This window comes from Trichosurus vulpecula, chromosome 7, assembly GCF_011100635.1.
Source record: "Trichosurus vulpecula isolate mTriVul1 chromosome 7, mTriVul1.pri, whole genome shotgun sequence".
NCBI lineage: Eukaryota > Metazoa > Chordata > Mammalia > Diprotodontia > Phalangeridae > Trichosurus > Trichosurus vulpecula.
In genome coordinates this window covers 45,162,275-45,186,317 of record NC_050579.1, presented here as the reverse complement: position 1 = coordinate 45,186,317, position 24,043 = coordinate 45,162,275, and the positions used below count along the sequence as shown (strand labels likewise).

At 43.0% G+C, this 24,043-nt stretch overlaps 1 protein-coding gene across 1 annotated transcript in view; it reads left to right on the top strand.

Annotated features, from left to right (window-relative positions):
• The window catches only part of LOC118857504 (putative PIP5K1A and PSMD4-like protein), a 48,774-nt gene that overhangs the window by 7,284 nt on the left and 17,447 nt on the right, over nucleotides 1-24,043 (top strand). The window contains exons 2-16 of the mRNA XM_036768173.1: nucleotides 257-295; nucleotides 8,305-8,342; nucleotides 9,884-9,961; nucleotides 12,484-12,614; nucleotides 13,611-13,728; nucleotides 13,843-13,995; nucleotides 14,723-15,022; nucleotides 16,589-16,794; nucleotides 17,247-17,330; nucleotides 18,637-18,685; nucleotides 19,186-19,270; nucleotides 20,227-20,376; nucleotides 20,572-20,698; nucleotides 20,825-20,905; nucleotides 21,418-21,489. Coding sequence (XP_036624068.1) covers nucleotides 257-295; nucleotides 8,305-8,342; nucleotides 9,884-9,961; nucleotides 12,484-12,614; nucleotides 13,611-13,728; nucleotides 13,843-13,995; nucleotides 14,723-15,022; nucleotides 16,589-16,794; nucleotides 17,247-17,330; nucleotides 18,637-18,685; nucleotides 19,186-19,270; nucleotides 20,227-20,376; nucleotides 20,572-20,698; nucleotides 20,825-20,905; nucleotides 21,418-21,489 — 1,711 coding nt within the window. The remainder of the gene's footprint in view (nucleotides 1-256; nucleotides 296-8,304; nucleotides 8,343-9,883; nucleotides 9,962-12,483; nucleotides 12,615-13,610; nucleotides 13,729-13,842; nucleotides 13,996-14,722; nucleotides 15,023-16,588; nucleotides 16,795-17,246; nucleotides 17,331-18,636; nucleotides 18,686-19,185; nucleotides 19,271-20,226; nucleotides 20,377-20,571; nucleotides 20,699-20,824; nucleotides 20,906-21,417; nucleotides 21,490-24,043) is intronic.

Sequence of the window (24,043 nt, the reverse complement as noted above, 5' to 3'; positions counted from 1 at the left end):
GTGATTCTTGGGTTGGGGTGAGGGTATTATGTCTGCTAATGAAATTCTTCTGCCAAAGCTTTTCCTTGACTTGTGACCTTTTGAAAATGGCACACTCAGTATCAAAAGTTATTCCACATTTGAAAATTGGTCCATGGGACTTAATCTCTTTCCTTTTTCTTAGTTTAAGCTTTTAGAATCTTTTAAAATGTTCATTCTGCTATAAGCAAGTAGAAACTCCTCAGTTTATGATAACTTTCTGTTTTTCCTCATTTAGGTTTCCACTTTCTGTGCTGTGGGGCCACCCGTAAGAGAGGTAGATCTGATGCATATCTGTGCTTATTGAGGCATGAGCTCCCCACAATAACTAGCAGCCAGCTCCCCTTCCCCATAACCATCTCAGGTTCCTCGGAATGGGATGGAGTGGAGTATAGTCCTCTCTGAAAGGGCTATGAATGAAGGGTTTTGTAAGCACATTTGACTAAAGGTTCCTGCTCTTCTCCCTTCCATCATGCCTCTTGAGGAGGAAAAAAAAAAGTCCCCTCCTAATATAGAAGTATCTTTGCTTACAGTTCTCTAATACAATGTGAACTGCTATTCCCAACTCCTCCATTCCCATCTGCCAGTGCCTCCCTTCTGCTTACCCTGGAGTCTTTTTGTAGCATCCTTCTTACTGTTCCAACAGCCTGTTTCTCTGCCCTACCTCTCCTGGCTATCTAATTTCCACTGCTCTCATTGCTTAGAAGGGCTTTGTTGGTGTTATTAACAAGAAAATTTTTGTGTTAACCAATTTGGCAATGAACCCAGGGGTCCAGGGATTGGACCATCCAAGGATTCCAGTTCATTTTAAAAATGTGAAAACCATTCATGTCTCACAGTCCATTGAAAAAAGTCAGTTGGATTTAGCCCTTGAACTGTAGTTTGCCAGCCCTTGTCTAGCTACGGAGGCCTTCTTCCCTCCCCATTTTGTAAATGAACGCCCTAGTATGGGATTAGTTGACTTGCTGACAGTTTCTCTACACAATGCTCTGAAACTAGGGAATAGTGCTAAAGTTTTATACTTCATTCAGTCAATTTTAAGTAATCTGTAAACATCCTGGTATTTAAGATTCCCTCTTTTGTGTCTCCTCCACAATAATAAATAAGACTGTTGGTAAAATGGTAAAAAAGGCTTTTTGATTAAAATTCACTGTTGTTCCATTTATTATTTGGGGGAAGAAGGTTGGAAATCATGCTCTGATCAGCAGAAATGCTTCTAGATGTGTGCAAAAGAGCTGAAAGCATTATGCTTTTTGCTGCAGTAAGCAATGAAAACATAGGTACCAAACCCGGGCAGAAATCTGCAATCTCAGAGGAAACTATTTCTATTTTTTAAAAAAACTGATGATTCCTATTATAAAGGCAAAAGCTCTTTTTTCCTCTGTTTGTGGCACTTTGGAATTTTACTCTCCTTGGGTTGGCAGCTTCAAGCCATTCCTTCATTCCTGGAGAAACTTTGGGACCTGTGAAAATGAGAAACTGCCCCCTCAGGTGCAGGAGTGGCAGGAAAATGGCACTCTCTTATATAATAATAGGGTAGCTCCTCAGTTTAATCAGTGGAAGGGGCGAGGAGTGGGGAGTCGTCAAGGATCTACCTGGTTTTCATTCCTTTTGGTTAAAGAAATTGCCTGCTGTCACACAGGAGATAAAGGATATTGTTGATTTCACTGAAAAGAGCTGAGGGAAGAGAACTGTGTTCTTCTGTTGCTGAAACTGACCTCCTGGGGCACTGAGGAGCAAGTATCTCCAAGTGATCAAAAAATATGTGTCATCAGCTTATTCATTGCAGTTTTTGGTTTTTTTTGAACCCCAATATTCTGTTAGAGTCACCCAGTTGGAGAAGGAAGCATGAAGCATGAAAAATACTAGACTAGGGGATTAATAGATTGGGCTTCTGGTTTTGTCTCTCACTATCTGTAAGATCTTGGGTAAGGTACTGAACATATTTAGGCCTTGATTTCCATATATGTCAACCACAGGGATTGGAATAGATAATCTCTTAAGTGCTCTTCCAACTTTGTGGTGCAGTGATTTCAAGAATTTTTCTTGTTTTAGCTTAGGAATGGGTAAGCAGCTTCATGTGGAGCTCATGGAGCCAAACTTCCAATTTGGAGTATTTTTTTAAAGCCAGCTGTCATTAGCTGATTTAGCTATAGGTAACTGAGAAGTGACATTCTCCTAAAATAAGTGATTGGTGACCCAAGTGGGTCACAGACTGCTCATCTACTTTTTTTCTCTTCTGCTCTCTATATTGAGGGCTTGGAAGTCTGAATCATTGGGCCTGACACTGTGTCATCTACTCCTTTGGCCAAAACAGGCTATTTGTAGCCACTCCGTGTTTTCTGTAAAGCAGCCAACTTGTCTTAGCTTCATCTTTGTTTCCAGTAAAGTCGCTATATCTAGTCCTCTGAAATGTACTTCAGGGCCTATTAATAAAGTAGGATACCTGAAAGCATGTTGGGAACAACCAGGAGAGGCAGGGCAAAGCAGCCCATTACACTGAATGGTACCAGAGACAATTGTTGGTCACATTCCACCACCTTGTATAGGTAGGTCTTTCATCTTTCTCCATTTTTTAATCTTTTATTTTTCTCTCTCCCACCTTCCTTTCCTTTTAATAAATGTGGTTTGTTATTTTTTTTCCCTCCTCCTTTCCTTCCTTCAACAAATATTTATTAAGTTCCTATCATGTGCAGGATACTATGCCCAGTGCCAGGGGTGGGGGGTAAAGAAATCAATGACTCCTTACTTTTACATTCTAGGTTTGTGGGTAGGGTGCCTAAAAGTGGTATGAGGGGACATAGTTAAGTCAACAAGCATTTATTAGGTGCCAGGCACTGTACTAACCGCTGGAGATACAGAGAAAGGCAAAAAGCCCGCAGTCTCTGCCCTCAAAAGAGCTTACATTCTAATAGAGAAGACAACATGTCAAAAAAGGAGGTGCTTACAAGATAAAGGAGTTCATGGAAAGAGAATACTGAGCTTTATTTACACTGGGCCTTAATGTATGTGCCACACAATTATGGAGAACGATTAGAGTTGTTGCTTTTTTCTGCTTTACAATTGTCGAAGTACTTCCGCAAAAATATTCCAGCTTCATTAACCAGCTGTAGCACTAGAACGAGCGCTAGATTGAGCCAAAAGACTTTAGTTCAAGTTTCAACTCCACCACTTATTGTCTGTGTCACTTTACACAAGCCATTTAAACTATCAGCTTTTTCCTTTTCTGTAAAATGAATTACTCTCAGAGTTGTTGTTAGAATCAAAAAAGTGTTTTATATTCTTCAAGTTATAAATATGAGATTACTGTTATTGATACCTTCCTACTCTGAGAGGTACTGTTACTGAGGTCATTCTACATACCCCAGTTCCATCCTGGCTTCTTTAGCACCTTCTTGTCATTCACCTCAGTCTTTGGGCTAACAGCCCTGCTCCAGGGCCTGATACCACTGTCAAAGCACTTGGACTAAAAGCTCAGGCAGTACTGACCTTGAATACAGTAGCTGGTCTGTCCTGCATCTCTCTATCTTGCAGATGCTATGAAGGATAACACAGTTGTGCATCATCCTTTTTAGTGAAGGTCAGCATAGGCTGGATGGAAGTAAGGTAGGTGAGGACCTTGTCTATACCAATGCTGGCTTTTACCAGTGCAGTTTCAAGACTTCAGGGAAGCGTTTCTAGCCAAGTCTAGTGTACCACTCATTACTTTAGGGTCCTGTATGAGAGACCTGCATTGTCTCTGTCACTTAACCACTACTTCCTGCCAGTGCTAACACAACATGAACTCTCTTTTCTACTTCTTTTCCTTCTGTTAGATTTGAGGAGGCAGGAATGCCCCCTCTGTGCTACATAAGCTTTAGTGGAATAGAAGTAGAAAGTGTTGGCAGTGGCCTTAGGTGTACCCCGAATGCATCTAATGATGGTACTGTGTCTCACCAGCTGCTGTCTTGGTATCTCATTGGCACTGAATCTCTTAGAGGATAGAGTTCCTGCCTGACTCCTCCTTATTTCTTCTGTTGCTAAATGTGCTAATTGTGAAGAATTTCATAGTTTCTCCCTTTTTTGCTTCTCTTTTCTGTGCTTAATCACAATACTCTTGGATGAAGGGGTTGTTAATACCTACAAACTAAGCAGTTTAAGGTACCTTTGAAGCTAGTTTTCTCCAAGATCTATGAACCTACAAAACATCTCCCCTAATAGTACTTCAACACTAATGGTGAGAATCATTGACCTAAGAATTGTTAGTCTTACTGCTGGGATTATGCTTTCCATTTTGTTTCCTTCTGGCTGTATATGCATCCTGATCTCTTTCTTGTCCTGTGGGCCATATGTTCCATTGGATTAATTGCCTAGAAATTATCTTGGTCATATCTTTTTTCCTTAAGTTGGTAATTCCCTAAAAGTCTTCTTGGAAACGTCATAAGCTTCTCTCTTATCCTGTTCCCACATATCAGTGTGAAGAAACTGGCTCAAAAAATGTATCAAAGAAGGTTGGCTTATGAGGGTGATTCAGTATCACAGAGTGGAAGGTTGTAGAGAAGCCACAGTAATGGTGGTGAAAAGGAGCAAAAAATATTTCATCTTTGAGACTACTAGAATGTGGTGGTAGAATAGAGTGATATCAGGCTTTGTTCAGACTTACTCTGCAGCCTTCCTGGCTGAGCTAGTTACTAGTATGTTTGGTTTACCTTCATAGGTTGAAATATGTGCTAAGTTCTTCCAAAGCTTTCCACACCTCAACTTAACAGTATTTTAAATACCATTTTAGGAGAAAAAAAATAAGATCTCATAAATGCCAGGGAGAAACCTTTCCTGTTTGAGAAAAGTCATTTTATATATTTACCTCTATTCCTTCTTCTGGGTTCCCCATTCAATAAGAGAATATACTGGGATGATTGTATTCTTACCAGAAGGTATTTGAGGAAAAGTGTCAAGAAATAAATGTCCTACTTAAAGAAATTTGGTCTTATGCAAAGAGATTAAATCTCTCCTCTCCTCTCAAGTCAAATGGCATAGTATTTTAGATCAAATACGATTCAGCTGAAAGTATCAAGCTGGTATTGCCATGCTGAGTTGGCATTTTTGACAGTTTCTCTTTTGAGGCCATTTCCCACAATTATAAAATGTTTAGACAGAGGAAAGAAGGCTTAATTGTGAAGAGGACAGGTGCAGTGATATTGGCTGCTCCAGCTTTGGAGTTTCCTCGATAGGCCATCTCAAGTTGGCAGAACTCTAGGGCTAAGTGGGCAGTCCATAGCAGATGGTACCCAGTGTTGGCACTCCAATGTCCATCAGGCCTCTGCACTAAGCTGGGTTGTAGCATTGAGTCTTTGTTAGCAGCATTAGCAAAATCCTATAGGTTTTCTCTTTTTTCTATCCCTCCCTGGTAGCTTGGCACGCTAATCAGTTTCCTAAGGACATAACTTCCGGCAAAGAGAAGAGTCAGTCCTGTTCTCCAAGTGCCATTTGGTCTGAGGGCCATTATTTAGCACCTGGCAGCCCCCTTTCTTCAACCCTTACAGCTGCAAGCTTCCTGGGATGCACCCCAGCTCTGCAGCTGCGGTATCCCAGCTAAAAAAAGGAGAGAGAAAGACATCATTGGATGGAGTCCTCCCACCAATCTTAGGCATTGTCTAGGACTACGGCTCTAGATCTGGTTGGTACATGTTACATGAATACTGTGAAAGTGTAAGAACCAGAACCTCTTTTAAGGAGTGTATGAAACAAAGTTGTCCTAGAGCTGTCAAGTTCTCTCTCTCTCTCTCTCTCTCTCCCCCCCCTCCCCCTCTCTCCCTGTCCCTCTCTGTCCCCCCTTTCTCCTTTCCTCTCCCCACCCCCCTCTTTCCCTCTTGTCTCCTTTCTTTCCTCTTCTCTTGGAAATAGCATTGTAAAAATTCCTTCATTTTCATTATTTTGGCCTCTACTAATGACTCAATTTCCATCCAATTGGAATATTCTCTCCCTCTCATTTCGCCTCCTTCCCCCAGTGAAAGGAAGGAAGGAGGAGTGAAAAAAAAAAAAAAATCTTTGTAACATGCATGGTCAAACAAAACAAATTTTTGCATTGGCCATGTCTAAAAATTAGATGTTTCAGTCTGTACCGTGAATCTATCACTTATCAGGATGTGGGTAGCATGTTTTTGTGGTCTTCTGGAATCATAGGTGGGACCTACCAGCATTTTCAGAATTCAGCTCTCCTTTTGTTTGTCTTATTTGGGCATCTGTCTCCAACCTCAAAGCAGAGTAAGTTCTACCTAGAGGATTAAGGAGTGAGAGAAACCAAGGCTTTGAGATGCTCAGTATAAATTCATGAGTGTTTACATGGGAGATGAACTTCAGACCTTGCTCTTTGACCCATCTTTCCCACATTAGAATTCATGCTCAGTATCTTACTCCTCCCATCGAGGAAATAACTTTTTTATCTTTTTTCAGAGGCTAAGCCACTAAATTGAGAGAGTCAGTCACAAATTTACAATCAAAATGTAAATGTGCTGCTTTGGAATCCCTAATCTAGGCCCTCAAGTCTCAAACTAATTTTGGTGTTCACTCAAGTTAATTTTTGTGAGAATTGGTCAGATATGTAAAGGGTGAAGGATTTATAGGGCCATGGTAAGGGAGAGGCAATAATTTTCTTTAGATCTCTGGGTGAAGGGCATCTGTTTTTCATACATGTTTCATTTTGTGTAGCATGTCTTCTTACCAGCATAGAAATGTTAAGCATAAGAACTGGTACCAGCATTCAACTCTTTGCTTTTTTGGGAAGAGAGGAATGAGAACCATCTGTTCTACTTCGTTGGCTTCTAGCCTGTCTATGGGGAGGGAAATTCTGTTGCTCTGCCTTGTGGGACTGTAAACACTTAGCCTGTGGCCAGTATTGAGTCAGAACCTTTTCCTTCAGTCCTGTCTGGTCCTCAAATCTAGATTGTCTGGTTTACATAATTAGATGTAATTTTTTCCCCTAAGTATCCCCAAATTTCCCTCTCTCTTCTTTCTCCCAGGTCTTTACTTTCATTCCTGAATTGCCATCATATTTGGACTTAGCATTTATTTCTTTTTTAAGATATTTAAACTTTTCCCTTTCAGATTCTTCAGAAGTAGGCCAAAGAAATGATTGAGTAAACCCTGAAGATAAATGTAGCTTAAAGTTCTATCTTCTGCCCAAATGCAGAAACTGTCCGTCATCCTGGCTTTGCTTTGGCTTCATCTTTTTCCTGGTTGGCATGTGGGTAAAGGTGAGGGGGGCAAACTTACCTGTTCATGGGTGTAAGTCCTGCAGCCAATTTTTAAAGATAATTGCTTCACATTTTTCCTAAATCAAATGGATGAAAAGCCATAAATTGAAATTCGAATGACAAAGTTTGTCCATAGCAAACACTCAGTATTTTTGTTAAACCTAAACTACTTATATCTTTTAATTTATTGACATTAACAGCACAGTAAACCAGGCCAAGATATAGAAATCCTAAGTAGTTCCTATATACCTTAAGTTCCTCTACATCAGTGGTTTTCAAAGTGAAATCTGGGGGTCTCTGGGACTCTTTCAGGGAGTCCATGAAGTCAGAATTGATATTTTAATTTCTAATGTGGTAAACATCAGTAAATATAACGCACATGAACAAAAGCTCTTTGAGAGCTAATCAGTCATTTTTAAGAGTATTCCTGAGACCAAAAAGTTTGAGAACCAGTGCTTTCCATTGTACCCTTTCACTCCTCCTGCGAGTCTTTATTTCTGTTTCACTGTAATCTGTGCTAACCAAACCCTCTCCTCATATGGAGTGAACATCTTATTCTGGTTTGTATTGGACAGAAGATCCTGGACTCTCAAGAATATATTCTATAAAATTCTGAGGGATTTTATCAGACCAATGTGTAATAATGACAGCCTACTTTGAACATGGGAATAAACTAGTCCAGCTCTAGGTTCTCTAGGAGCATTGGGATATTCCCTGTCCCTCCCCTTTCCTACCTTGGTGTCAAGTCAGAGCCACTGACTTTGTGTTCAGAGAATAACTATATTTTTTCAGTGAGAATCTGAGCTCAGTGTAAGAAGGATGTATACTAAGAAGAAGATGAACTAAAAATTATGTGTTGGGTACAAGGTGTTGTGTACAAGGTTCCTAAAAAGGAATTAATGAAGAACTTACTGACATGTTAGGATCAAACATTGATTTTTAGTGTGTTTAAGCAAGAAATACTGTGTGCTCGAAAGCACGCACATATGTGTGTGCGTGTGTGCATGTAGTCTAGCATGTACTTATGTTTATGTTTTTGTTTTGTATTTTACAGTACAGTCAACCAAAAAATCTTCGACCCCTTCCTCTGAGGTGAGTGTCAGAAGATAATAAGAATTTGGGTAGGGTAAAAGGTTTTTTGTACATGGTACGTACCTCTACTAACTATGCCCTAGATTGGGATGGAGTGAGCTGACTCTTGCCTCTGGTAGACAGAAAAGAGGTTCCTGGTGTCTAACTTATGTCACTTCTGCTTTGATTTTATCTAGTCCTTCAGCAAACATAGAACACAACTCTTTTCACCATACAGGAGAATATTCTTTAAAACTTCCTTCCTGGACCATATTCCTTGCCTTTTCCTATTTTTCTGCCCAATCTGGGTGTCTGTGATAGCTCGCAGAACATACAGGTAGAAAGCAACCAAGACCTGAGATTTCAGTACTAAGCCTTGAGGGCCTTTGAAGAAACCCTTCCTCTGAGTCATTTTCCAAGATCCCTGTGCTCACGAACCAGGGATATAATGGTAAGAATGCTGGTATTGAGACTCAGGAGGTCTTGTGTAAGTCCTGGCTCAGACACTTATTAGCTGTACAACCCAGAGCAAATCATTAACTTCTAAGCCTCATTTTCATTGTCTGTTAGATGGAGATAGCAGTACTCATAAAACTTATTTTACAGAATTGTTGTTTGAAAAGTGTTTTATAAATCTTAAATCATAAAAATGTGACCAGCTGTGATTATCTTCATGAACCACGGGCCTTGAGAGAAAGCATAGGATTTTAATGTCATGTACTGGAGTCTAGGAGGCCTTATCTACACTCCTCTCTTCTGACTTTTGGCTCCTAGGGTTAACATTATTGGTTCTTCCCTAAATCACTGTTCCCTCTTCCCTACTTATTTTGAGAATGGAAAACTAAGTCAAGACTAAAGTCCCAGAAATTTCTCTTGCTGTGACCAGAATGGTCCATCTCAGCTTTGTGACTGCTAGGCTCTAAATCTGCTCCCATAAGCAAATGACTAGACTATCTAGGCAGTGTGTGATCTTCTGATCTGACTTACTAGGGTCTAGAATGGTTTGATGATCATCATTTTAGATATAGAAAATGAGCTTCCTTTTTAGTAATTTTAATAACACCAGCTGACATTTCACATAGCACGTTAAGGTTTCCGAAGTGCTTAATAAACATTGCCACATTTTATTCTCTTAAAAATCATGTGAAGTAAGTAGTAGAAATACCACCCCCATTTTGAGTCTCTGAGGTTTTAAGGGACTTGACCTTGTCACATAGGTAGTATTAGAAATGATATTTGTATCAAGTTGTCTCTCATTTCTAAATCCAAAATGCTTTCCATTACATAGTACTTCATTCTTTTAAAGGTCAACCAGGGATTTAGCATAGTTTATGCCTGTTCCACAATCTCATTTTTTCTTCCTCTCTGTTGACAGTACCATTGTATAGCTACTCTCTTCAATTGACCTTTGTCCCTGCTTCTGTTGATGTATAGGAAATAAGCATTGATGCTTTGAGGCTTTATTAAATGCCCTTGACCTAGAAAGCAGAGCTTTAGTGGTTGTATCTACTTTGGTAATGGCCTAATGTGAATATTTACTTTTGTCTTCTTTCTCTTTATAGGTGTCTGGCTCCTCTGGTCCAGTCAAGAAAATAGGACATAGAAGTGTTGATCCCTCTGGGGAGACGACATATAAAAAGGTATATCTGGATTCATGTGTCTGCTCTTAGAACTGGGCAGTGATAGCTCTGTTCACCCTCATCCCCTTTTCTAATTTCCCACATCTTCTGCCTTTGCATAATAGCATTACACACAGCTAGTGCCATGCAGTCTGCCTCACAAAAGATAGACTGTTATTCATTTCTGTATGCTTAAATAAGGATACTCTTAATCGAAAGTTTACATTTCCGTCCATTTCTTGCAACAGAGTTGGCAACAAGTACCAGCTTACTGTACTAAAGAAACTGAGTTTCTCTGTTGGGAAAACGCATACAACAGGTCCTTCAAGGCGGCTCTCACCTTACTGCAGGGCAAATACATCTCCTCCTACCTTTCCTGTGATGCCTTGTATACATGAAACTGCATGAAGAGGCCAGGTCCTTATATGGCATTTCCCAGACAGACAGCAGCAGGCCAGCGTTGCAGCCTGTCCTGTCAAACTCATTACCTCCAAGTGTTGTCTTTGGAATGAAAGAGTTCTTCAAACTGGTGGGAGGAGCCTGGATACCTGCCCTTGAGATACCAACTGGAGCTTGCCCAGCCAAGAAGAGAGAGAGAGATGTAGATTGGGGCAGGGGCAGGGGAAGGAAAGAGAAGAACAGCCACTTCAGGTTTTCTCAGCTCTTGGCCAAGCTCCAACATAGGTTCTTGTTCTGTATCCCTCCCTGGGAGCTCTGTAGCTAGCTTCCTAATAATAGTACCTACTTCACAGGGATGTTGTCAAGATCAAATGAGATACTCTATGTAAAGGGTTTTATAAACTTTAAGCTCATTGTAGAAATGCTCACTACCACTATGCCAGAGCTCCTTTGACTGGTGTAAGAGGTGCTTAGGGCTGCCAGCCTCTTTATTTGGTGGTGCTAGATTCTGCCTTCTGGTCATATTGGCTCTTTGTCTTAGTGGCATTATCCTAAATCAGCACTTCAATATAGTGACATACACTTATCTCTTTGGCTTTTGCAGTAAGGTTTTCACAGAGCCAATTCTTGAAACAGAATTAAGACAAATCAACAGACATTTATTTGGTGCCTCCTACTTGCCAGGCACTGTGCTAAGTGCTAGGCACATAAAGAAAGGCAAAAAGCAGTCCCTGCTCTTTAGGAGTCTAATGGGGTAGAAAACCTACACAGGATAGATCAAAGATAATTGACATAAGGAAGGTACCAGCATTAAGTCAGATTGTAAAAAACTTCCTTTATAAGGTGAAATTTTAGCTGGGATTTGAAAGAAGCCAGGGATAATTGAATCCATAGGACCTGATGAGATCACCAAGTGAATTGGTATAGAGGGAGAGAGAAAAAATTGCTTCATTTTATTCCCAGCTTTTTTGTATTTGGTAGTTTGTAATCTCTCTTCCAGCCCTGGGTAAGCTGTAGTTTACTTTCTCTAAAGTCTATAATATCTTAGAACTTTAAAGCTGAAAGGGATCTGTACAATTATTTAGTCCAGGAGTTAATTTTTTTGTGACATGGACTCCTTTAGCATTCTAGTGAAGCCTATACATACTTCAGAATAATGTTTTTAAATGCTCAAAATAAAATATGTAGGATTACAAAGGAAACTAATTATATTGAAATACAGTCATCAAAGTACTCAAAAAAAACAAGTTCATGGATTCCAGATTAAGAACCCTTGTCCAACTCTTTCATTTTATAGACGAAACTCTCCTAATGCTACGACAGTAGGCAATGTTTATTTTTCATTTTTTAGTAGGCAGTGTTCAGAATGGCTTAGGCCCCTGTTTCTGCCTCTTTTTCTCTAAAACAAGATGCAAAGAGGCAAATTATTCCATAGTTCATTAGAGAAATGCCTTCCCCTTGTATTAGGCTCTGGATCTCGTGGTACAAATTCTTGTGGAATTAGGATCCTGAATTAGGGTGAGAGGGGGCCTTTGCTTCCTGGATTAAGAATTTCTATCATGTTGGGGAAGATGAGTTTATTAAGCCATTCCTTTTTCTTTATGAAGTGATTTGCATCTTTTATGTTCCTTTCACCTCCAACTAAGAATTTCTAGTCTTTTGGGGATCCTAGTCAGGCCCTGCTGCACAATACTGTAATATCTCCATAGTCAGCCAGGCACCCACAAAGTGACCATCAGGGGTATAAAGTGCTTTTCGGGGAGAAAGGTGTGTATCTGTTGTTCTCCTCCAGGGTTCCCAGCTCCAGGGTTCCTAAGATTGAAGTCTAAGAGTGAGGAAGAGACAGAATAATGAGCCCTAAAGAAAGTGTGTCTGGCAGTGTAGTGAACTCATTTGGAAGGGAGCACCCTGCCTGGAGACCCACCTCTTGCTATTCTGTTTAGCAGAATGTTCTGCTCCCTCTAGGCATTAGCAGGCCCTGGTGTAGCAGTAAGCCCAGGAGTACGTGGGGAGTATGTATTTGTTTGCACCTATTACTGAGAAGCTCTGCTTTCATTTCTTGCCTCCAGCACCCTGAATCTGAACTTTCATAGTGTGTGTCAGATTTAATAACTTGAATTTATTCAACTTTTTCTTTTCCCTAGACAACCTCATCAGCCCTGAAAGGTGCCATTCAGCTGGGCATTACCCATACCGTTGGCAGTCTTAGCACCAAACCGGAGCGTGATGTCCTCATGCAAGACTTCTATGTAGTGGAGAGTATCTTCTTCCCCAGGTGAGACAACCTGACATTTAGGGGAACAGATCTGGTCCCTTTCTGCTAATGCACAAAATGAGATTTAGAGGTTCCTCGGTTCCTCGAGGAGATTGGATGTGGCATTTCCTGATTTCTCCCCCACCCCCCCAAAAGATAACCACCACACACACAAAAAATTAGCCTTATTATTTTGTAATTTACTTAATTGTGTACATTATATGCCTCTAGTAGAAAGTAAGCTCCTTGAGGTCAGGGGCTGTTTGGTTTTTGTCTCTTGTGTAACCCTGGTGATGAGCACAATGCTTTGCACTTAATGCTTTTGGAAGGTTGAACAGCTCAGTAGGACACACAAAGAAAGACCATATCAGCTATTTGAGTCTAGTCTACATCCTGTCACTGGCCTTTAGAAGTTAAGTACCCTCAATGGTGACCCTTGACTGGGACAGTGGGGTTCAGCCAGAACAGAATAGCAAGTTATTGGCACTTGCTGCACTTTTAGGGTAGGAAAAGGATGGCCTGGTGTGGTACCCACTCCCAGCACCCAGCACTGTGGCCAGAGTCTCTATTGCTGGTAGTCCTACACACTCTGGTTTAAACTCCTTATTTTAGAAGTTTATGTGATCTTCCTTCTGAGCAACACATTTGGAAGAGGTTAAAAGGTCAGGTGTCTTCCCAGGCCCAATAAAGGGATCATGGGTCTGACTTGCCACTGCAGATCTTCTTGTCCTCAGCTGCCACAGAGAATTAGTTTTACATGCTTAATGAGCTGAAAATTAAAGCAGCTGCTGCTTTTTTTTTTTTTAATGAGTTGAGTATGGGAGTAATGTGAGCACTCCCTCAGCCCATGCCTTAATCACCATATTCAGCCCCTGACTTACTAAGTGACTCAGTCAAAACCTTGATTATCCCTCTGGGAGGGTGATCTTGGTGAGACTCTGGGGGGCACTGAGGGACTTCCTCAGGCTTCCTTACCAGTTTTTGCACATCTTGACTGTTTCTACTTATCCTGTACAGTGAAGGGAGCAACCTGACCCCTGGCCATCATTATAATGACTTCCGTTTTAAGACTTATGCCCCTGTTGCTTTCCGATACTTCCGAGAGTTATTTGGAATACGGCCTGATGACTACCTGGTAAGCTTCTGGGATGCCTTTGTTCCTAGTTCTCCTTTAGCCCACAGTTTCATTCCTAGGTTTGCCAGGTCCTGGTGTTTCTGAAACAGTTTTCCCTTTCTTTCTGGATCCCAGTATTCCCTTTGTAGTGAGCCGCTGATTGAGCTCTGCAACTCTGGAGCCAGTGGCTCCATCTTCTACGTGTCCAGTGATGACGAATTCATCATCAAGACTGTCCAGCACAAAGAGGCCGAGTTTTTACAGAAGCTGCTGCCAGGATACTACATGGTAAGAGATCTGGGTTACAGTTCCCTTCCATCTACTCCCAGGCCGTGGCGCCAGGGAGTACGGAAAAACAGCTTTGACACTTCCTTCCCAAGAGCTTTGTTTTGGCATGTTTTGTCCCTTCCTTTCCTGCCTCACCTTGGTCTTAGTTTCCTGTGTCTGGCCTACCCTGAGGCCCAGGGTGGGTGATGCTGTTGGGTTTAAGGTCTTTAAGAAGCCCAAAGCCAAGCCACCTGCTCATGTTCAGTTTCTTTAACTTACTTCTGCTGCCTTTGCCCACTTTGTGTATACATTCCCAGGCTTGAGGAATGATCAGGAAGGCCTCCTAGTCCCTCTTCCCTCCATTTGTCCCCAGGAAATTTCCTTTGTTACAGGATGATCTCATCCTTATCTCAGCAACTCCAGATAAATATTTCCTCACTCTTTCTGTGTTCTGACTCTACATTACTATTATTGCATGGGTCACTGTATCCACAGCTCCTTTTGGTATAGTGATTTCCATGAAGAATTGAAATGAATGCCATGGAGGATTGAGGCAGCTAGGAGTAACTTGAAAATCCCAGGCTGACAGACCCCAAAGATGTGCCTTGGGAAGTAAATACCAGCACTCTTAAGGCAAGAAAGCAGTGGAGATCAAGATGATGGTGTCACTTATCCTGGAGCTTCAGTGAAAGTCATCTTCCCCTTTAACATACTCCCCCTTCATCTCTTCTTGTCTCTGCCCCCTCAGAACCTGAATCAGAATCCACGGACTCTGTTACCCAAATTCTACGGGCTGTACTGTGTACAGGCAGGTGGCAAGAACATTCGAATTGTGGTGATGAACAACCTACTTCCACGCTCAGTCAAAATGCATGTCAAGTATGACCTCAAGGGTTCAACTTACAAACGACGGGCTTCGCAGAAAGAGCGAGAAAAAGTGTTCCCCACCTTCAAAGATCTGGACTTTTTGCAAGATATGCCAGATGGCCTCTTCTTGGATGCTGACATGTATAATGCCCTGTGCAAGACTCTGCAGCGAGATTGCTTGGTGAGTGCCCCCTCTCCCCTGCAAAAGGAACATCAGGATCAAGCCTCAGTCTTGACCTTGTGGCAAACAAGGTAGGATGATATTCTTTAAATGTCCCTTCCCTCAAAAAAAAGTCAGCAGACTTCCCACTGACACCAAGTATCACAGTGAGCCCAGCCCTGTGAAGTTTGTAGGTAGAGTAACCTCTTCATCACGATGCTTAACTCCTGTTTCTCTCACTACCACCTGGCAGTGGATTCACAAGAATCTGGTATTATTTTATAAAGTGCAGAGAGAAAGGAGGGGCAAAAGCAGGGGGAGGTGAAAGCTTACAAGGAAGACTTGGGAGAAAAATGGGAAGAATGGGCTGAGGGACCCCTGAAGGAATGGAAGATTTAGGGAAAGATAATCTGCTGTTCTCTAGAGAACTCAGCAAGGTATAACCAAGTGAAACTTGTGAGCCTGGATTAGGCCAAAAGGAGGGTGAAAGGGGGAGGGTCCCCTTCCCCATAAGACCTTTGTTAGAGTCATAGGAACCCCATCTTTTTATGTTGGGAAAGAAGGAGAAAACAGCTTTTTGTCTTTGAGCTTTAATTTGCTATTGGTATCTTTTGTTTTTACATTACCTTCATTTCCAAATTTATTCTTCATCCTTTTCCTGTCTGGTGAGCTTGCCCTTGTAACCAGGGGTTAAGAAAGACAGAGGATGGGGCAGCTGGGTGGTGCAGTGAGTAGAGCACCAGCCCTGGAGTCAGGAGGACTTGAGTTCAAATCCAGCCTCAGACACTTGACACATATACTAGCTGTGTGACCTTGGGCACTTAACCCCAGCTGCCCTGCCCAAAAGACAAAAAACAAAAAAAAAGGGGAAAAAAAGGCACTTTGGGAAAATTGATACACATATCAACCAAGTCTGATAGTAATAGGCAGAGTCCCATGCCTTCTTTTGCCAAGGAAAAGTTCATTTTTTTGTTTCCTTTAGGGCCAAGGTTGGTGGTCATAATCACACGGCATTTAGCTTAATTTTGTTATTCTTTCCACTTACAGTGTTGTCATTATGTATGTTGTTTTCCTGGCTTTGCTTACTTGCCTTTGCATCAGTTCTTTTAAGTCTTCCCATGCTTCTCTGAATTCTTCATAATTGTGATTTCTTACAGCACAGTGGTATTGCGTTATGGTAACATTCCACAATTTATTTAGCTATTTCCATTGTTTCTAGTTCTTTGTTTTCCATAATGGTTACACCAAATCACAGCTTCTTCAGCACTGTACTAGTGTGCCTGTCTTTCTGTAATCCCTCCAGCATAGACTGTTATCATCTTTGTCAGTTTGCTAACCAGGAGGTGAAACAGAGTTGTTTTGATTTTGATTTGTAAAAATTATTTGTGATAGGTTGCAATTCTTTTGAGAACCATTTGCTAATAGAATAACTCTAAGAGAACCTGTCCAAACTCTGCCAGGGGTGGCGGGGAGGTGTTAGGCCCTAATAATCCTCATCCTCATGCTGGAATTTTCATTTCTTTTTTTCCAATTTGGATTTCATGTGTCTCACAAAGCCTATAGTCAAAGTATCTTCCTTGTACCTAGGTGCTACAAAGCTTCAAAATCATGGACTATAGTCTGCTGGTGGCGATTCACAACATGGAGCATGCACAGCGAGAGCGGCTGCCCACTGAAATGGGTTCTGGGAATGACACTCGAAAACCAGCCCCACAGAAGGCTCTCTATTCCACAGCAATGGAATCCATCCAGGGGGAGGCCCGACGGGGTGGCACCATGGAAACAGAGGACCAGTGAGTATATGATGGGTCCTGGGAAATTGAGTGGAAGGCAGAGCACTGTTGATTGGAATTCAGTTTAGAACGCGACCATCTTGGCGACCATCCAAGAAAATCTAGTTATTGGAATACTATTCAGTGAGGTTGTCCTATAGCACGACTCCTAAGAAAAATGTTATAATATGGGTAAAGATCTAGTATAGATTGTGATATCTGTGGGATAAGGTTTGTCATTGTCCAGTGGGGCTCATTAAAGAAGGTTTCCTGAAAGGCAGGGTTGGGAGGAACATGCCTGCCATGTTTTTGAAGGGAGAGGATTTCATGATTCTCCAATCCTTGGTAATTAAGTATAGTTTGTGCTTTGGTGACCTCAAGTCCATGCCTGGATTTGGTGTAGGGATGGGAGGCAGCATGCTCTTATAGCTCTGTGGTTTCTTCATTCTTCTCCCTCACTGCATTTGTCCCAGGATGGGTGGCATTCCTGCCCGAAACAATAAAGGGGATCGACTGCTGCTCTATATCGGTATCATTGACATTCTACAGTCTTATAGGTAAGAATCTCTTGGGCACAAAAATGGATCCTAGGTTTGGGAGCTGAGAAGGGATGGGTGTATAGGGTTAAATATCCCCCTTCCAGTCAGATAAGTTAGCCTTGCCTCCAAGGTAGCTCCTGATTAAGAATCATAGATTTCAAGACATCTGCTTGTTATGCAAGATTTCAGATGAGAGGCTTCATTTCCTCCCCCAATTCACACATGCCTTCTGGTAGAAAGCTAAGTCAGCCCCAAGACCATCTGTCTGCTACTGCTTTACATGGTGTGAGTCACACTTCACTGCAGGCTGTAGCTGGAAGTTAACTTCTCTTCCTTTCTCACTTTCCCAGTAGGGAAAAACAAGGGAGTTTCTATAATTGGGCTAAGAGCCCTAGCTTCTAGCCCCACTGAACAGAGGTGAGGAGCATCTGCTGCAGCCCAGAGTTCCTCTCTCCCTTTTCCCCTGGGAGGCTCTTGCTTTTGAGAATGCTGAACAGCTACATAACAAGTATTCAGTATTTGTTGATTTTTTTCATGAAGAAAGGATCACCTGTCTTTAGATCCCCCTTGCCACCACAACAAACCAGAATCTGATCTACACAGTTACCTTGGTCGAGATAACCACCTCATTCCTCACATAGATTTTGCCCTTTTTTTACATTCTCAAATAGATATCTAGAACACTCGTGTGGGTGTTCCCTCCAGCAATGCAGATTGCAGTTCATCCATAACTTCCCATCCTGGCTGACACATGTTTGCCACAGAGCTTCTACCCAACACACTTGGTGCCATCATTACTTTCTCTCATCGTAGCAATGGACACAGGAAGTCCATGGAGAGAAATCCCCAGCCCATCCATTTTTTTGATCATATATTTATTTGATGACATCTTTACTGAAGTTCCTGTTGTAGTTTCTTATTTGTTTTGTGTAGCAACCTGTGTGTAATCTCCATGGTCCTCTGCTTTTTAATTCTTTGGAGACTGTATAGTTTTCTGTGAATTGCAGCCATACAATGCCACCAGCAAAATATTAGTGTTAAAACGATGGGCTTTTGTTTCTGGGGGAAGTTTGGTGTTGTTAAAAGAGCTTTGTAGTTACTGAAAGACTATCCAGCCTGCTCTTCTCCATCCATGTCATTCTGGCCCCAGCCCATTGCCCATTTGCAGTTGTCCAGTTGAATTGTTCAATTCTTCGGAGAATTGAGAGTTCGGATGGCTTTGTCCTCTTAGCCACCATTTACCACCCCCCCCAAAACAAATCATAATTTTTTTTAATGCATCCATGACTCTCAAGATGTCTTTGCACTAATAACTCTTTCACAGGTTCATGAAGAAGCTGGAACATTCGTGGAAAGCTCTGGTCCATGATGGGGTAAGTGGGTTGTTTTTACCTGCTTCTTCACCCCTTTGTCCTGCATTTCCCTGCTCAGTTTTCTTTATAATGAAATGAGTAGAGTTGACTTTGAGTTTGAGAAGCCCTGGGTTTGAGTCTGAAATATACTGGCTATGTCACTTAGCCCCTCTGGATCTGTTTCCTTGTCTGTAAAAAGAAGAGATTGGACTCACTGACTCTGAAACTTCCCAGTTCTGAATTTATGACCCTGTGGTCCTGTGACATGCTGACCTTTGGAGCTGGGCAGGTCACTTAATTTCTCAGTGCTCCAGGCACCTCTGTCTGACTGTTTCAGAGAAGGTTACCACCTGTGTTGATCGAGAAATTCCCTTTATTATTGAAATCACTAGTCTAGGCTCTCTCCCTGTTCTCTCTTCTGCCCTCTATAGGTCCTTGGCCCAGGGGCACATGGCATTTAGAACTGGGCAGGGGGTCCTCTTTCTCAGAGTCTTATTTCCCAAACTTGTTCTTCTCCACAGGACACAGTGTCAGTGCATAGGCCAGGTTTCTATGCTGAGCGGTTCCATCGATTCATGTGCCATACAGTATTCAAGAAAATCCCCTGTAAGTGGTTCTTCCCGGATGACCCAACGCCGTCACTATCCCTACACATTGTGCTACTGAGGTGAAGGGTATTTGGAAGGGCTGGGGGAATTACAGAGTGCAGCTTCAGAATGTGGCAACCGTGCCAGCCGTGGGTCAGACAACCAACTAGATATGGAACGATAACATACATTTCCTATCTTGGGGTGGGGGTGGGAGGCATGCAAGGAGGGTTTCTTTGTCTCCTGTCCCAGGCCATGCTCACAGTGATTACTATGACATAAACTCACTGTAGTCTCTATCATCTCACCAGGGACTCTTCTATTTTTCCCTCTCAGCACCAAAGATAGACTAGTTCATCCTGGCCTCTGTGTTGCTTTAGGCCCTTTCCATGCTTCTGCTTCCCCTCTCACTACTAAGTCCACCAAAATTCCTTCAGTAGGGCCTCAGGGACCTAGGAATTTTATGGAACTCTACCAAATAATCAGGTCTTTGCTTAATTACTGTTTATGGAACAAAGTTGTCTGGGATGGTGCAAAAGAAATCAAAGATAGCCTCTTCTTTCGAGAGGGATGTAAGTTGGAAAGAACATATACAAATAAAAAGCCTTAATAGAACTCTTAAGACAATATACTAAAAAACGCAAGTAATACTCATTGACAATTTACAGGGCTGAAAGGGTAATCATTTTTAAGCCTTCTTGAATAAGGGGAATTTGGAGGGAAGGACAGTCAGGGGGTGGGCAGTATTAAACCCATTTAGGGTTTAGGAGAAGCTGCATCTCCCTTACCTTTTGTCACCCCATTTTCTTCCCCAGTGGAACTGACTACTGATGTATTGCTGTACAAGTTAAGCTCGCTCTCCCCTTTTCAGAAGGATGGGAAGGTGGGGGAAGGGAAGTCAGACACTTTATACATTTTTTCACAGTGCTGATTTCTGTGTTGAGTACTAAGCCAGTCTCTCTCTCCCTTTTGAAGTGAAGCTCTCTCCTTCCAAAAAGAGTCGAATGAGTTCATCCCTTCGTCGCATGGGCCCAAGTGGAAACTCTCTCTCCCCTCCCCCGCTGACAGTCCCCGTCTCTGGAGATAACAAGGCAGAAATGACAGCCCAGGTGGAAGTGGAGCCAGGTGAGCACCATGAGTGGGGCCATGGGCCAGCAGGAGCCTCCTCCCCTTGCTTCCCCAGCACCTTTCCGATGGGGATGCCTGTGAGCCTCTACCACATCCTGGACTCCTTTTGCTGACTCAGTGGGATGCTGAATTCCTGTGGAGTTTTCCTCTTCTCCTTCCTCACTGGTTCTTATTTCATCTTTCATCTTCTAGGCATCTACTTTCGCCGCCCTGATTTACTCCCCCGTACTCCACCAGTAGATGAGACCAATAGTGACTCTGCTGCCACCACCCTTTCTACCTCTCCAGGCAGTGAGAAATTCAACACGCCCGCTAACAGGTTTGTTCCTTGGCCCCTCTTCCAAAAGTCATCCCTTTCTGCAGCTCTCTGTACTCTTCTGGAAAGGCAGTTTGTGACCTCTTGTGATGCTCAGAGGTCATGATCTGTCCTCTGCTCTCCACTTAGGTTCATGGGTGTGCAGGTTCACCTTCCTGTGGGCTCAAGCTCAGAGATCCTGAGAAGGGCGAGAAACCTCAGCCTTGATCGGTGAGGGGAGGGTCGAACCCCTACCCTGGGACTGGGCCTCGGCTTTGGGCGGAGTCCCGTTACTGCCTAGTCCTCTCCCTGACTGCTCTAATCTCAAAGCTGAGTCCCCTAGCTCCACTCTCCAAACCTTTTTTCATCCAGTAATCTTCAGAGTGAGACCCCTTCCTGCCCCTGCCAAACCACTTTTTGACAGTACTGAGGAATAGTGTTGTCGGCCTTTGTGCGAGGGTCCAGAGTGAGGATGCTGGTACAATTCATGTTACCATTGAGGGAGCGGAGGACCACAGGAGGGAGCTAGGAAATAGGTTTTAGTTGGCTAGTTTGAGGAAAATAACAGTCCCTAACTTAGCTTTTCCTTAACCTCTTCCACCTGATGCTCAGAAGCGGTAACATTGAAATACCTTTGAGGGGTAGGGGGAGCAGGGCAGTGAGGAGGAAAGATAATGAGGCCTGAGCAGGGACACCGCCTTGCCCCATCTGACTTTTCTTCCCTAACACTTTTCCTCCCACAGTTCACCTCCTTCAGAAAGAATTGACGCCGTAGAGTCAGAATTCAGCTGTGTGAGTGACTGGGATTTGGGGAGGTTGGTGTCCTAAGGCACAAGACAATTATTATCAAGGTGGGGAGGGGCTGGTCGTACTGTTAATTGCCATAATCCCTTCCCCCTTTGTGATTCAGTGATATGGCCCAAATTGGGTGGAGAGCCTTTGTTTCTGCTGCCCAGGCTGAAATGAACTTTAATTATTCCGAAGCTATGATTCTCTTCTACTCTTTTTTCCTTCCCCACAATTTTACTCATTTTTTCTTTCCCTCCCCAGTGAGAAAAAACCCAACAGAGGACCTGGCACTTGGAATTAGATTCTTCCATCATTGTGGTCCCAAGGTGTCAGCCCCAATCCCAGCGCTGCTGAGCTCCCCCTTTCCTGGCTATTGAAAAGGAGAATAGTAGAGTCTGGGAGAACCCTCTCCCCAAGAGGAGCCTCTTCCCCCACCCCCAGGATGGGCATTAATTAGTGCCTTAGGCAGTCCGGGCAGTGTCATTGTGTGGAGAGCATCCTGGACCCCAAGTTGGGTGGCCCCCATTCTGCACTTCCCAGCTCAGCTTCCAAAGTTGACTTTAGGACTGTACCCTCTCCAAAACTGAAAGTAGGGCTGGTGGACCATGTGGTTCTCTTCAGCCTTCCTCACCTCTTTTTTAGCAACTGGACTCTGTTCCTTTGCAGCAGGCTGGCTGACAACCCCCACCTCGGCTCTCTCCTTGGCTTCAGGAGGGGAGGTTCTCTATAACTTTGGTAAAAGTTTTTTGGGAAGTAGGGGTGTTCCTACCCCCTCCTTGGCTTTTCAGAAGCTCCTCACACTCCCCCCCCCCTTTTCTTTTTTAAAAAAAGATTTCAAGCCAATTTCAGAACAAGAAGTTGGACCCTGGCCACCTCAGAGGCCTCGAGCAATGACACGTCGGGGGGGAAGGATTGCAGGCTCTCCATAAAGAGGAGAAAGGCTGGTAAAGCACAGGACAGTGACGACTATGACTCCAGGAGAATCCTCTTTGCATCCTCTTCTTGGAGCACATTATGAGTTTCTCCTGTCTTAAGAATCTGAGATAAGAGTCTACACATGGCTAAACAAAATACTTACTTTGGAGTGGCCTTGGGATAAATGGTCAGAGATGTGACCAGGATCCCTGCTGACTGTCAGGCCACACTGATTATTACTCTCTGCAATTTGAAATATTTTCTGGTTGTTTTCCTGAATATAAAGACTTATCAAGTGAATCTTGTATCCTTCTTCAAAGGATTTCCCCTCCTTGCTCTTTCTTGTCTGTTACAACAGCGTCCTGCTGTCTGGGGAACTGGGTCGGGAGGGTGGACAGCTTTGTGTATGTAACAGGCAGTCCTCGCTGATGAGACGGAAGAATGTAGCGTCTCTCAAATCTCTTCTTGAGTCATCATCCCTGCATCCTCAAGAGAAGAGAGATTGGGGAAAAGGTACTGTAGACCTCTATTCCCCAGTGACAAGGATCAAAGGTCTCCACCTCACCACTCTGGTCTTGTGGGGATAATGGGGGCTGGAATCTCAGGCAGATTGTTGAATCCCCATTCCCCTTTTCCCCTCCTTTCCCCCTATCAGGTTAGTCTGTACCCAAGTAACTGTCTATATTAGACACCCCAACCCCCACCTGAAGCCAGTTTCTGGCCTTCTGTCTTTGCTGCCATTTTTTAAATAAGAAGGAAACAGAATTCTTGCTATTTTTTTCATGATTTACTATTTATGAAGTATTTAAGTGTTTTATTCAGGGCAGAGTTAATCTCTAGGGGGTGGGAGGGAAACAGGATATTGGAGGGAGGGCTGGGCCTCTGTATGGCAGGGGGAATTAGAAGGGAAGGGGCCTCAGCATTTCTATGAAGCGTCGCTATCTGCCTCTACTTTGTATTGTTCAGAAATGGCAAATGCATTATAAAATGATGAGTACGTGGTTTTAATGTATTAAAACTTTTATCAGTTATTTTAACCCCTTTTAAAAAGCTTTTTGTCTTTTTCCTTTCTGGTTCTCTTTTACCACTCTCCCTTCCACACACTTTATTCAGGTGACCCCAAACTGTTGCCTTCCTTCTGTTGCTCTGAGACTCAACCTGCCCTACCCACGTCCCGTTTTCCTGGTGTTAGCTCATTTCTAAACTTAGGGTAGAAGCTGCAGTATAATCTTGTATTCCATGCCCCATTTTATGTCAGGACACAGGTATGTGGGATGGATGGATGGAGGGAGGAAAGTTTACCCCATTAATGCTTGGGTTTCAAACGTTGCAATGCTGCCTGGCCTCCTCTAAGGCTTCCTGCCCTGAACAGCTTCCTTTCTCCTCGACCCAATTTTCCTTTCCAAGGTGCCCAAAGCATCCTCCTCTGCTGTGCTGAACCTGAGCTCTCACTACCTGTTTAGAATGGGACAGGTAGAGTAAAAGGGAAAAGGTGAGTTCCTTCTAACCCATCCTAGGGATTGAATGAGCCAGGTTGAAAGCCACCACTTTCTTTTCTACAGCACCCTTGAACAAATAGTGAACACCTAATTGTTTGTCCGTCCTTCCTTCTTGAAGAGAACCATGACATCAAGAAGGTGATGCCATGACTTGCAAGTGAATTAG